This window comes from Nomascus leucogenys, chromosome 7b (genome assembly GCF_006542625.1).
Source record: "Nomascus leucogenys isolate Asia chromosome 7b, Asia_NLE_v1, whole genome shotgun sequence".
NCBI lineage: Eukaryota > Metazoa > Chordata > Mammalia > Primates > Hylobatidae > Nomascus > Nomascus leucogenys.
In genome coordinates this window covers 89,996,840-90,010,678 of record NC_044387.1, presented here as the reverse complement: position 1 = coordinate 90,010,678, position 13,839 = coordinate 89,996,840, and the positions used below count along the sequence as shown (strand labels likewise).

The window sequence follows — 13,839 nt, the reverse complement described above, 5'->3', positions numbered from 1 at the left end:
AGAATGCGTGAACCCGGGAGGCGGAGCTTGCAGTGAGCCGAGATTGCGCCACTGCACTCCAGCCTGGGCGACAGAGCAAGACTCCGTCTCAAAAAAAAAAAAAAAAAAGAACAAGCCAGGCACAGTGGCTCGCACCTGTAATCTCAGCTACTTGGGAGGCCAAGGCAGGAGGGTCGCTTGAGCCCAGGAGTTGGAGACCAGCCTGGACAACATAGTGAGACTCTCCCTAAAAAAATTTTTTTTGTTTTTTAAATTAGCCAGGCAAAGTGTTGCATGCCTGCAGTTCCAGGTACCAAGGAGGGTGAGATGGGAGGATCTGAGCCCAGTAGTTCAAGGCTGCAGTTTGCTATACTCACTCCATTGCACTCCAGCCTGGGTGAAAGAGTGATACCTCTCTCTTAAGAAAAAACACTACTTAGGACAGTATCCAGGTAACAGGAAATTCTAGTAAATATTAACTATTATTAATATTACTATTTTTATAATTCTCCACAGCACCTAGAAGTGCCGTGTGTGTGTGTGTGTGTTGTGTGTATACACACATATATGCTCACTCTGAATGAAACAATTAAATATTTAAATAATTGTTAAAGGCCCCTCACGGAGTAAATGGAGGCTCAGGCCCAAAAGATCAAATCCATTATAAAGGGTTGGTAGAAGAAAAGAATTTGACCTCTAAAACTACTTAAATATCTTGAACAAATTAAGAAGAAAAAGTGTAAAACTAACAGTCCAAATAAGCCAAATCTTTTTTCCTGATAAAAAACGAAGAGACATTTTGAGAGAGCTTGATTGTTTCTATATAGGAAATCTACCCCTAAAGATGGCTATTTCTGAAATGTCATCTTAATTTCTAATCTATCAATAGTATATCAAACTAATTCTAATTTGAATCTACTTATACTTCCAGACTTGACATATTACTTAAATAGGAAGCTTCACCATTTACCATCTCACCTTGAAAAGTAGTATTAAATTCAATTTACTCAACAAAGGTAATCCCTGGCTATAGCACTCAAGGATTTACTAAACAGATCCATGTTTACTTTATTGATATCCTTCACAATTTTATACTTTATCCGCCTCTTCACTATCAGCCTGAAGATCAATTTTAATCATTATAGTTTTGTTCTTCCTCACAGGGAAGCTGATTCAGTTCTTTTGATTTGTTAGCTGCCTGTCTCCATCAATTCCATTGTGTTGACCCATGGCTACAACGGGTCATAAATTATGGAAAACAAGTAACATCTGACGCATAGACACTAGGATACTACAGTTATGTTTCAGGTAAGACAGTACAGTCATGCAAGCCTAATAACTGGCTTATATCTACTACACACACACAATGTTACTTTCAAATAACAATGGCTTATATTAATAGATTAAGTCTCATCAAGGGATAAAGAACCTATTTGAGCTGCCAAGAGTGGGACTGATTTAGATCCTAAGCAAGATTCTTAAAGGATTATTTATGAAAGTATAATAGAAATAAAAAGCTTACATTTTGGTAATATCAGTAACCATGCCTACTCTCACGTAAGTTTTGACTTATTTCTTATTATTTGCATATTTTACACTGAGACAGTCCATAAGTGAGTTCTGTCAAAGACTGTTAAGCTTCACAAAAGGAATTTAAATTTCTGAAGCCCAGGTATTCTGGTTTATCATCACTAACAATCAAATGTTGTGATAGCATGAGGAAAATATAGTCTGTCTTGTTTTACAGTTTATTACTGATTAGCAAATAATGTGACGTTTGAACAGTCACTATTCATTCATCTTGCTTCCTGTTTAAAGAAATCCTTAACAGAAAACTGATAATGAGAACATAGGAAACAGAAGAACTTATGATCGTAACATTAAGAAAAAAAATTAAAAAGCTCTGGGTGGTGTGATTACGAGAAATTATTTTCTTCTTTATGCTTTTAGATATTTCTTCCAAATGTTCTAACATATACATATACACCTATATCGAAATTTTATTAAGAAGGCAACTCTGTAAGAGAAAGCACAATATATGTAACATGATCCTTACACAGCTTTTCTCAAAATGTAAAAAGCAAGTTTTTACTAACTACAGAATACTACAAGATAAATAATGCTACAACTGTTCAGACCCTAAAATAGTGTGTAGCAGACACAGTGCAACCGACAGACATTTGTTGAATACATTATAATGTTTAAATTATAGTGGAACTTAATACTAAAAAAAAAAAGTGTTATCAGAACACAAAGTATATTTTAAATAAAGCAGGCTAATTATATTAGAAAAACATTATTACTTCCTTATATACTTACAAATAAAAGTTTGGGTTAAATCATAAGGTGAGTTTATAATATCATGCAGTAATTCAAACTAATGTGGCTCAAAAATGAAGTCATATAAGCTAAGAGATTTTTCTTGAAGTTCAATTTTTTTCTAGGACAACAAATGTCAACCAGTCTGTTTTTAATAATAAGCAATTTAACAAAAATGAAAAAAAGGGCAGTAATTAACATGCAATTAATTTTAAGGAGACTGAGGAAGTGCCTGCCAAAAGATTCACAGGCATGCTGGGTGCTCTTCTGCTTTTCACAAACCAATAACTATTATTTTTTCTGACATTTAGTCAAATGTGTTTTATCATATCAAATTTCACAAGATACCTGTGGAAGACAATGCAGGATGTTACTCAGCCAAAATACGTATTAAATAAAAAGTATTAATGTAGAAATTATTCATCTTTACTGTCATTTTAAAATGTTCTAAAATGTAGGTAGAGCTTTTGCTATAAATTTACTTTGTGGTGTAAAATCTACATGGTAATTGGCAGCAGATGAAATATAATGGTACCTAGGCACCTGATTTCTCTGTGTAAATTAAAGGAAATGTAAGTTTTCTGAAGGAAGAAAAACATTACTTTTTAGGTGCCAACCAACACGACTTTAGTTAGCTGTAAAAGCAGATTAATTCATTTTCAGAGTTAGAAAGAAGATTTTCATGCAGAAGATGGAGTCGGAGCCCGACGTGATCTGAAGCAGTACTAATCTGCACAGAGAAAACAATCAGGGATGGCTACATAACCATTCAGAAGCTTGCATTTTCCCCTTACTAACAACCCAGGGCAACTAAACAACGTCCTGCAGTATTTAAAGGACAAACGAGAACCAGTTTAAGCTAGAGGACCGCCCAGCCGCATGCAAAACATACCAACAGAGAATTCACAGCCAGGGGATGGTATTACCTCTTTTATGTAATTCCCTCAGGGGAATATTGTCTCCTCCCCCGTCATAAGGCAAATAAGGGTCGGACGAAGCATCCATGATTAGAATTTTTAAAAAGACGAAAAAGAAAAAGAAAAAGAAAAGCTTGCTAGCTTAAAAAGAAAGTGACATTTCTTCCATCCCTGCTGCAGCAAGCAAGGGAGATGCCATATTTGATGAGGTTGGAACTGTAGTTCGACTCGCTGAAGCAACTGGGTTCTTCCACAGTGGATGATGTCATCAAAGGGAAATTATTGCAGCCTGGTTGCTAGTGGCTACAATCTAGCAAGGCTTAGAGGCGGCACAGCCTTCTTAATCAGGTCCTGCTACGTATGACGATGACTAAGCTCCAAGTATAACACACAAAACTGGTTTGAGAATTTTAAAGCACTCACAATACAGCTTCTGTAGCATCAGTGGTAACTACAGTAAAACAATAGAAACATTATTTCTTTTGGTTTTAAGATAAATATAAAGGGGAAAAAGTAATAGAGATGTAAAAAGGAAATTTTGAATGCAGACAATGCCCTTTTTCATTTCTAATGTAGAAAAATGAGAGCAGCACTCAAGTAAGTTTGTGTGCTTTTACGAGAGAATGTACTAGTTTTATACAGTAATGTCATGTGAGTCATAGCCATAAAAAAACTACAATATGCCAAAGGTTTCTCAAGAAACTTGGTTCTAAGTCTATTAAAAATAAAAAATAGTCTACGATATACAGCAGCCTTTCATTGAGGATTTAAAAACCGAATAACTGAAGAGTTGAATAGTGTCTTATCCCACTCACCAATCTCCTGCAGCAGCTTCTTGTTTCCTTTCTTGAAGGAACTAGCTAGTAAGACACTGTAGCTTTTGAGGAGAAAGAAAATTTATCAACATACTAAGTAACTTTACGATTGCGTGTGCGTAAACTACATAAAAAAGAGGTTTACTACGCAGAGGACCTTCCTATCTCTACTAGCTTCCTATTTATCTTATCTCATAAGGGTTTTGTGTTTTTAAATAACTTTTAGCAAAATGTGTCTCAGTGAGGTAGTCAACTTTTCTAGAAATTGTTATAAAATTCAGAAATTGTCTCTTTAATAGAAATTTTTATGAAGTTCAGCCGGGCGCGGTGGCTCACGCCTGTAATCCCAGCACTTTGGGAGGCTGAGGCGGGCAGATCACCAGGTCAGGAGATCGAGACCATCCTGGCTAACACGGTGAAACCCCGTCTCTACTAAAAAATACAAAAAATCAGCCGGGCGCGGTGGCGGGCCCCTGTAGTCCCAGCTACTCGGGAGGTTGAGGCAGGAGAATGGCGTGAACCCCGGGGGCGGAGCTTGCAGTGAGCCGAGATCGCGCCACTGCACTCCAGCCTGGGTGACAGAGCGAGACTCCGTCTCAAAAAAAAAAAAAAAAAAAAAAAAAGAAATTTTTATGAAGTTCAGAAATAAAGCAACTTTCTTGTTTAAAACTGTCATTCAAAAAAAAAAAAAAGCCCACAATGCTTATTGAAGATCAGAGTTCAACATTTTATAGCAAACTCTGAGAGCATGACTCTGGACTGGGAGATTCTCCTCCTGAAATGCCTGTTACACGGTGTCACTAAACAACAACAACAACAAAAGGTGTTGTTCATTAGAAGCAATTCCACAGAACTCAAGGGTTCTATAAAGTTTGTTTTCCTAAAGTATTGAATGAGACAACCTCTAAGGTCCACTCGAACTGAAAGTGTTTACATGAAAATTGGAGGTGAGAGAAGGAAAGAGAAAACTCAGAGGGCAGTAAAGAGAAGAGAGAAATTCTATTCAATTTGTGGAGTACTAAATTTTACTTATTTGGGGTCTTTTAAACAAACTGTATCGGTTAAATCAAGTTTTTGTATTTTAAATCTCAGATAAACAGAGCTTCTTATAAAATCTCACCTGGAATTTGGGAGATAGGGTTCCAGGAAAGGAATATAGACTAGAATTACTGCCACAGGAATATTCTATCTTATCCTGATTCTAGCTATTAAAATTTATGATAGGATAGTAGATGATTTTTTTCTTTATTTTCTGTATTTTTCAAATATTCTTGGCAATTTTTTCTTCTATGCTCCTTCCTGCACACTGAGCCAATAATTTTTTTTAAACAAGGAAAGCTTTGACAAAGGCTAACTGTACTAAATTAGCTCGATGTAAATTTGGGAGTCTGTGGTTCTTTTATATAAATGTTCTACCACCATATAATTTTTCTAAATATATAAGTGTATGGCATTTATAAAGGATTTTGTTTTTATACCATTCATGTTCTTATATGTCTTTATATAAAAAATGAAAAAGTTTTCCCGGTATTTGTAGGCACTCTCTGAACTTGTTTTTCCCGATCTACAACTTGATCATAAAGAATGAAAATGACAGTCAGCACTCACTAAAGGGAGAACTCCTCCCGGTAAAATAAATATTGACAATGCTTCATATTGTAAAAGTTTTGTAGCCATATTTGAATTATTTTTAAAGATAAACAATTGTGTGTATATATGTATCTATATAATTATATTTGTATAGAATTAAGTTTAGAATAAGACACATCAAGCCCTTAGCAATTGTTATCACTGAGACATAAGGTAGAGAGGTTGGGGTACATTCAGTGTTTATATAATTCCACACTATTTAAACAAATATATTACTTTTCTAATAATAAACCTAAAAATCTTTAAAACTTCAGAAGTAAACATATCTCTTGTAATTATAGGGTCCACAGCTTCTACTTTCTTCAAGTAAAAGAATCAGTACACAGGTTAAGTCCAATCACAATTTAGAAAAGCACAAGGTAGACTGGAAGGTGTGGCAAAAGAGGACTTTGACACATAAGAGGACTTTGACAGAGACTTTTTATTACCAGATTAACATACTGAATTACAATCAGGGTGGAGCCCAGATAGAGACAGAGCAGAAGACAAATTCAAGAATTCCTAGGCATAGCTCTGGAAAAATGCTCAGGATGGAATTCTAAAGAACCAAAATCACAAGTAGCACACAGGAAGGCATCAAAATGCAAAAGGAGAAGTTATTTTTACTTTCGAACGCACCCTCGATTGTAATCTCAACTTGATATGGCAATCTGGATAAATCACAACCTCTCTGGGATGTCTCTGTATCTACAAACCAGGAAGGCAGAATAGATAACAATAATATTTTAAGAGTTCTACCTTTAAGCCCCTTATAACAGTAATGATCTGAGAAATCTACAATATTAGAAGTACTTAAATTTTAAAACAATAAAAATAAATTTTAAACAATTTTTTTGCCTTTAGATCTACCAACTCATAGAAAATACAGGAGCAGAGAAACATGTTAAATGATAGCTCAAAATGTAATCAGGAAAAACCAAACTAGGAAACAAATGACCTGTTTTCTTCGACAAATACAATTTAGTAAGGAAAAAGGGAGAGAGGGAAACCTACAGAATTTTTTTAAAAAGACTTAAAAGATACAGCAATACAATTTTTTAAGAAACAATTGGGGAAATGGGAAACACAAGATATTTGATTTGAAGGAATTATTCATATTTTAAAATAATGACCTTTAAAAGAATCTTAATCTTTTAAAAATATACAATATATATCTACCTATATAAATGACACAGTGTTTCAGATTTATTACAACATAATTGAGGGAGTAGAAATGAAACAAAATTGGCTATGGATTGATAATTATTTAAAGTGACCAGGATGAAAAGGTACACAATATTCTTCTCCATATGTTTCAATGTTTTAAAATTTCTTCCATAATGAAAAGATTTTTCATTTGTATTTATTATTTTAGAGACAGGGTCTCACTCCAACGTCCACACTGGAGTACAGTGGCATGATCATAGCTCACTGAAGCTTTGACCTCCTAGCTCAAGCGATCCTCTCGCCTCAGCCTCCCCAATAGCTGGGGGAATACACACATGTGTGCCACCATGTCTGGCTAATTTTTTAATTTCTTTTTTTGTAGAGACAAGTCTTACAACGTTGTCCAGGCCCACCCAACACTGTCCACTGCACCAAGCCAAAAAGATTTTTAAAAGAATGCTTATAAATACAATCACTTACATGAGATAAACATTAATAAAAAATTACAACCTCTACCCCTCTAATAGAAGCAGGTTAAAAACTGCAGTTTACAATCCATCAGTATGGTTGTAATATGGTTTGGATCTGTATCCTCACCCAAATCTCATGTTGAATTGTAATCCCCAATGTTGGAGGCGGGGCCTGGAGGGAGGTGACTGGATCATGGGGTGGAGCCTACATGAAAGGTTTAGCATCATCCACTTGGTGCTATCTCATTATAGCGTACTCATGAGATCTGGTTAAGTGTGTAGCACCTCCCTCACTGCCCTCCTTGCTCCTGCTCTGGCCATGTAAGACATGCTAGCTTCTCCTTCACCTTCCGCCATGAATGTAAGTTTCCTGAGGCCTCCCCAGAAGACGCCATGCTTCCTGTACAGCGTGCAGAACTGTGAGCCAATTACATCTCTTTTCTTTATAAATTACCCAGTCTCACGTATTTCTTTTTTGTGTGTGTTTTTTTTTTTTTTTGAGACGGAGTCTCGCTCTGTCGCCCAGGCTGGAGTGCAGTGGCGCAATCTCGGCTCACTGCAAACTCCGCCTCCCAGGTTCACGCCATTCTACTGCCTCAGCCTCTCCGAGTAGCTGGGACTACAGGCGCCCGCCACCACGCCCGGCTAATTTTCTGTATTTTTAGTAGAGACGGGATTTCACCGTGGTCTCGATCTCCTGACCTCGTGATCCACCTGCCTCAGCCTCCCAAAGTGCTGGGATTACAAGCGTGAGCCACCGCGCCCGGCCCCTCACGTATTTCTTTATAGCATCATGAGAAGGGACTAATACAGGCTGCTTTAAGTTTACATTTGGACACACTATATGGCACTAAACCTTAACACCTTAACTTGCATTGTCAGTCATTCTCCGTATCAAAATGCCACACAATTGGCCCAGGCATGGGGGCTCATGCCTATAATCCTAGCATTCTGGAGGCTGAGGCAGGAGGATCACTTGAAGCCAGGAGTTCAAGACCAGACTGGGCAACATAGGGAGATTCCCGTCTTTACAAGAAATTTTTAAAAATTAGCTGGGCATAGTGGCACATGCCTGCGGTCCTAGCTACTCAGGAGGCTGAAGTGGGAGGATCACTTGGGCCCTGGAGGTCAAGGCTGCAGTGAGTCATGATTGCACTACTGCACTTCGGCCTGGGCAACAGAGAAAGACCCCATCTTAGAAACAAAAACAAAAAACATCACACAATGATCAACTTTTCAAAATCAGAACCCAAAACAGCAAACATGTTTTAATGCCTAAACAATTCCTTTTGAAGGAATTTCTCAAATATATTCAGGCATGAACATAAGCTAATATAAAGACTAAGCAAAAAAAGATTTTAAGAGTTCTAAATTTTAGAAATATTTAAATCCAAATATGCCACTATTTACATTAAGTGTAACCAAACTAAATGCTCCAATTAGAAAATAAATGCTACCTAATTGGATTTGAAAGTTCAACTATATAGTTCAAGAGCTTCAACAAAACACACAGATGCAGAAAGACTGAAAGTAAAGAGGATAAAAACAGTATAGTATTTCAAACTCTAATCCAAAGAATAATGGGAGTTATATTAATATCAAAGTAGATCGTAAGATAAAAAACTATAATTAGAAAGAGTTATTTAAAAAAAAGAGTGGTTCAATTCACCAAGAAGATATAACATAATAACATAAGATCAAAGTATATAAAGCAAAAATTGACAGAATGACAAGAAGCAGTAGATAAATGTGCAAATACAGTGAAAATTTTTTAACATATCACTTATCAAATACTTAACAGAAACAAACAAGGAGAATAATCAGTAAAGAAACAGAGTATTTTAATAGATTAACAAACTTTACCTAATGGACAAAAACTTCACATTCTGTACTCTTATAGCATACATGGAACATTTACAAAAGTTGACTTTTTTTCTGGGCCACAATGCAAGTTGCAAAAAATTTCAACACACTGAAATTACATAATGCATATTCTCAGACCGCAATGCAATAATGTTATAAATAATTAAAAACAGCCAGAAATTCCTCATGTGTTGGAAATTATAAACTGCACTTCTAAATAACATATAGCCCAAAGTAGGCATCATTATAAAAGTTAAAAATTATTTTTAAATAGTGATAACAAAAAAGGCATATGGCATAGAAATAAAACAATATCTGAAATAAAATTTATAGCTTTAAATGCACTTAAAGGAAAAGGCAGCTTAACTGAGGAGCTAACCATCCACTTCAAGAAATTAGAAAAAAAACTCATTAAAATAAACTCAAAGAAAGTAGAAGGAAATAAGATCAGAAATTAATGAAACAGAAAAGAAATACATAATAGAAAAGAAAAAGGCAAACCAATTCATTGGAAAAACTAATGATTGATAAATCTACAGTGACACAGATTAAGATGGGGGAGGGTAAGGGGAGAGAAAGAACGAGAGAGGGGAAGAAGGGAAAGGAGGGAAGGAGAGGAGGGAGTAGGAGAAAGGAAAGGAGACGAAGAATTGGGAAAAAGAGAAGAAAAAGACACATAACCATTATCAAGATGAAAAACCAATAGTACAAAATGGGGAGTCTAGAAATAGACTCTCCTATATATAATGAGCCCTTCATATATATCAGAGGTGGCACTGTACAAGAGTGGGTAAAAAATTGTTTTCTAGTAATTGATGTTGGGACAACTGGCTATCCAATATGGTTTGGTTGTTCTGTCCCCTCCAAATCTCATGTTGAAATGTTAGAAGTGGGCTTAGTGGGAGGTGTTTGGTTCATGGAGGTGGACCCTTCATGAATGGCTTGGTGCCCTCACCATGGTAATGAGTGAGTTCTTGCTCTGTTAGTTCACAACAAAGCTGGTTGTTTAAAGGAGCCCGGCATCTCTCTCATGCTGCCTCTCTCACCATGGGACACGCCTGCTTCCACTTCAGCTTCTATCATGATTGGAAGCTTCCTGAGGCCCTCACCAGAAGCAAATGCCAGCACTTCCTTCCTATACAGCCTGCACGACCTCTTTTCTTTCTTTTTTTTTGAGACGGAGTCTCACGCTGTCACCCAGCCTGGAGTGCAGTGGCATGATCTTGGCTCACTGCAACCTCCGCCCCCTGGGTTCAAGTGATTCTCCTGCCTCAGCCTCCTGAGTAGCTGGGATTACAGGCGCCCACCACCACGCCTGACTAATTTTTTGTATTTTTAGTAGAGACAGGGTTTTATCATATTGGCCAGGTGGTTTCGAACTCTTGACCTCAGGTGATCCACCCACTTGGGCCTCCCAAAGTGCAGGGATTACAGGCTTGAGCCACTGCACCCAGTCAACCTCTTTTCTTTATAAATTGTCCAGCCTCAAGTATTCCTTTACAGCAATGCAAAACAGACTAACACACTATCTATATGGGAAAAAAATGAACACACTAACACATATACACACACACACACATATACAAATCAGATGACTACAGAACTAAATGTAAATGGCAAAGCTCTTACAAAATAATATAGAAAAATATCTTCGTAACATCAGGGTAGGGACGTTTTTTAAAATTAAGACACAAAAAGCCTTGGCCATAAAGCAAAAGATTAACACATAGGACCACATTACAACTAAGAATATTTGTTCATAATTTGTCCATTAGAAGAGTGAAATGCACTCCATAGAAGACAGCTGTAACACATTTACCCAACAAAAAGTTTGTGTCTAGAAAATAAAGAACTTCTACAAATCTGTAAGATAGACACTCCAATAGAAAAATGAGCAAATGACCCGAATTGGTACTTTGAAAAGGATTTCCAAATAGACATGAAAAGATGCTACATCTCTTTGACTACAAAGAAAATGCAAATTAAAACCATAATCAAAATCCATACATAGCTAGCACACTGACAAAATTAAAAGTGTGAAAATATCAAGTGGTTAGTGAATGTGAAGCAATGGAAGCTCTCATACATTCTTGGTCTGAATGTATACTGAAACACTACTATGGAAAACATAACCTATGACCCAACAAGTTCACATCCAGGAAAAATAAAATTTGTGCACCTAAGGACCTAAGTACCATACAAGTACGTGCATAATATTCAAAGTAGCATTGTTAGTAACCACCAAAACCTGTTAGGAGCTTCAAGATCCATCAAAAGTAAAACGAATAGGTAAACTGTAGTAAATTCATTTTTAAAAAAATGATATATAATAGTTTAGAGCAACCACACAGCTACTACCTGCAACATGCATCATTCTTGAAAGCCACATTGTGTGAAACCAAGAAACAAAGGCACATATACTATATGATTCCATTTACTTCACTTTCAAAAACAGGCAATGCTAAATTATATACTTCTTTTTTCAACACACCATTTCTGGCTTGAATGAATTATATTCTTAAGGATGCATACTTAGATGAGCAAACCATAAAGTAAAGCAAGAAAGTGATTAGACAAAGAGAAAATAGTATTTACCTTCAGAGGGAAAGGAAGGGTTGTGATTAGGGAACAGACGCAGGAGGCTTCTGGAATATGGTTATGCTTTATTTTCTTAACCTGGGTGGGCTACAAAGATGCTTGCTTTGTAATAACTCATTAGACTACACAATTATGTTTTATTCATTTTCTGATGTGTTATGTCACAATTCAAAAGTCAGTTAAAAACACATCCTAAGTATCTCTAATTCTATTAATATCTAATGTGGATTTCTTTTTTTCCCTACCTAAACCCTTCTAGTTTAATCTTACTTACAGTCTCAATCAGTTGTAGGTAACAAATTACATAAGCATCTAAACTGACTTTAATGTGTTCTAAGGTGCTGCTTTTTCCAAGGACTTTCCTCTGTATTTCAGAACTGTGTAAAATAGGTCCATAGACTTCCTATGATTTTATGTATAATCAATCTTCTGTATCCAGGGTTCTACATCTGTGGTTTCCACCTATGTGGATTCAGCCAACTATGGCTTGAAAATATTTGGGGAAAAAATGGATGGTTGTTCTGTACTGAACATGAACAGGCTTCTTTTTCTTGGCATGATTCCCCAGGCAATACAGTAGCACAACTATTTATACAACGTTTACATTTTATCAGGTATTATAAGTAATCTACAGACAATTTAAAGCATATAAGAGGATGTGTGTAGGTGGTATGTAAATACTATGTCATTTTATACAGAGGACTTGAAAATCCATGCATTTGGGTACCTGAGAGGCTCTGGAGCCAAACTCTCACAAATACTGAGAAATTACTATATTCACTTTGGCTTATGATTTTTCAGGTTTAGCACGTAACTCCTCCAGCCCTTTTCAACTGAAATTCTTAACCAGAACCACAACACAAAACATTAAGCTTGAAAATTTTCTCAATTCTCCCAAGGACAGTTTGTAGGTAATATTCTACATGCACAGAAGAAAAGTTAATTTGTCACATCATGATATTAGGGTGAGAAAGGTAGAGTGAAGAGGTAATCATTTTAGTTAACGTTCTTTGAAATTTTTTTGAGAAGAAAATTTTTTTTTGCAGTGCAATGACAATAATTAAGGTGGTAACTGAGGTATAAATCACCAGTTTCTGTATATTATAAAATTAAGCTGATTTCTTTCCAATGATCTTTCTGATGATATCTATCCAGTACTCAATTGACTTTCCACTGGCATCTTAGGCTAATTTTATCAAGGCACCAGTTTATTATTAATACCAACTTCTTTCCTAGTTCATTAGTAACATTCTGAATTACAGCATTTCATAAACTTAGTATGAGTTTGTCTTCCCTAAATGCATTACCTTACTCTTACATAAACACACAAATTTGGGCATTCTCCTACTCCCTCATATAAGTATAATAGGTTAACTAAGTTGCTCTGGCTGAAGCAGTCTCGAGACACAGGTGTAGAAATGTTTACTAAGTAGTTGGCAACAGAATGTGAAGTGTCAAATGTATTAAGAACATGACCCTGCTTAGAATAAATATCAGATGAACTTTAGAATTATTTGTTTATTTCTAAAAATAATTCAGAGTAGAGCATTTAAGAGAGCTTTGACCTTTTCCCAACAAACAGACATTAAATGGTAGCAGTGTTCTGTTAACTTCATTTAAGAATTTCTTATAAAAACTCTACCAAAGATTTACAACGTAACCACCATTCAACACTTTCTAAACTGGCTTAAAAATATATGTTGTCAACTTTGACTTTAGAGTCAAATGTCTTACTCATTAGAATACTACCAATGTTATTGGAAAATGCCAGATAAAACAATAAAACTAAAATCAACTTGTCATCTACTGAAGACAATATGCACACACATAACCTTTGAAACTCTGTAGCAAAGCCAAATTCTTCTAACCGAGAATACTTTTCTTGGAGCTATACCACAACTTTATACTGTTGGAAATTTTTCTGTTCTTATAAATCTACGTACGAGAATACTGTGTTTCCTAAAACACCTTTCTTGGATTGTTTTATTAATGTTTTCTACCAGCAGTTAACATCAAACAAAGAGCTTCATTATTCTTATTCACTGAACCAACTCAACTGTTTTATCAGCACTCAGACTTTAT

At 35.9% G+C, this 13,839-nt stretch overlaps 1 protein-coding gene across 4 annotated transcripts in view; it reads right to left on the bottom strand.

Moving 5' to 3' along the window:
* Positions 1 to 13,839, bottom strand: part of CLCN3 (chloride voltage-gated channel 3) — a 101,826-nt gene that overhangs the window by 58,572 nt on the left and 29,415 nt on the right. The window contains exon 1 of one of the 4 annotated variants that reach the window (XM_004088554.3): positions 3,225 to 3,635. The exons of the other annotated variants lie outside the window; for them this stretch is intronic. Within the exon in view, the coding sequence (XP_004088602.1) occupies positions 3,225 to 3,303 (79 nt within the window). The 5' untranslated portion in view covers positions 3,304 to 3,635. Of the gene's footprint in view, positions 1 to 3,224; positions 3,636 to 13,839 lie in introns of those variants that run through there. 4 annotated transcript variants of the gene reach the window in all.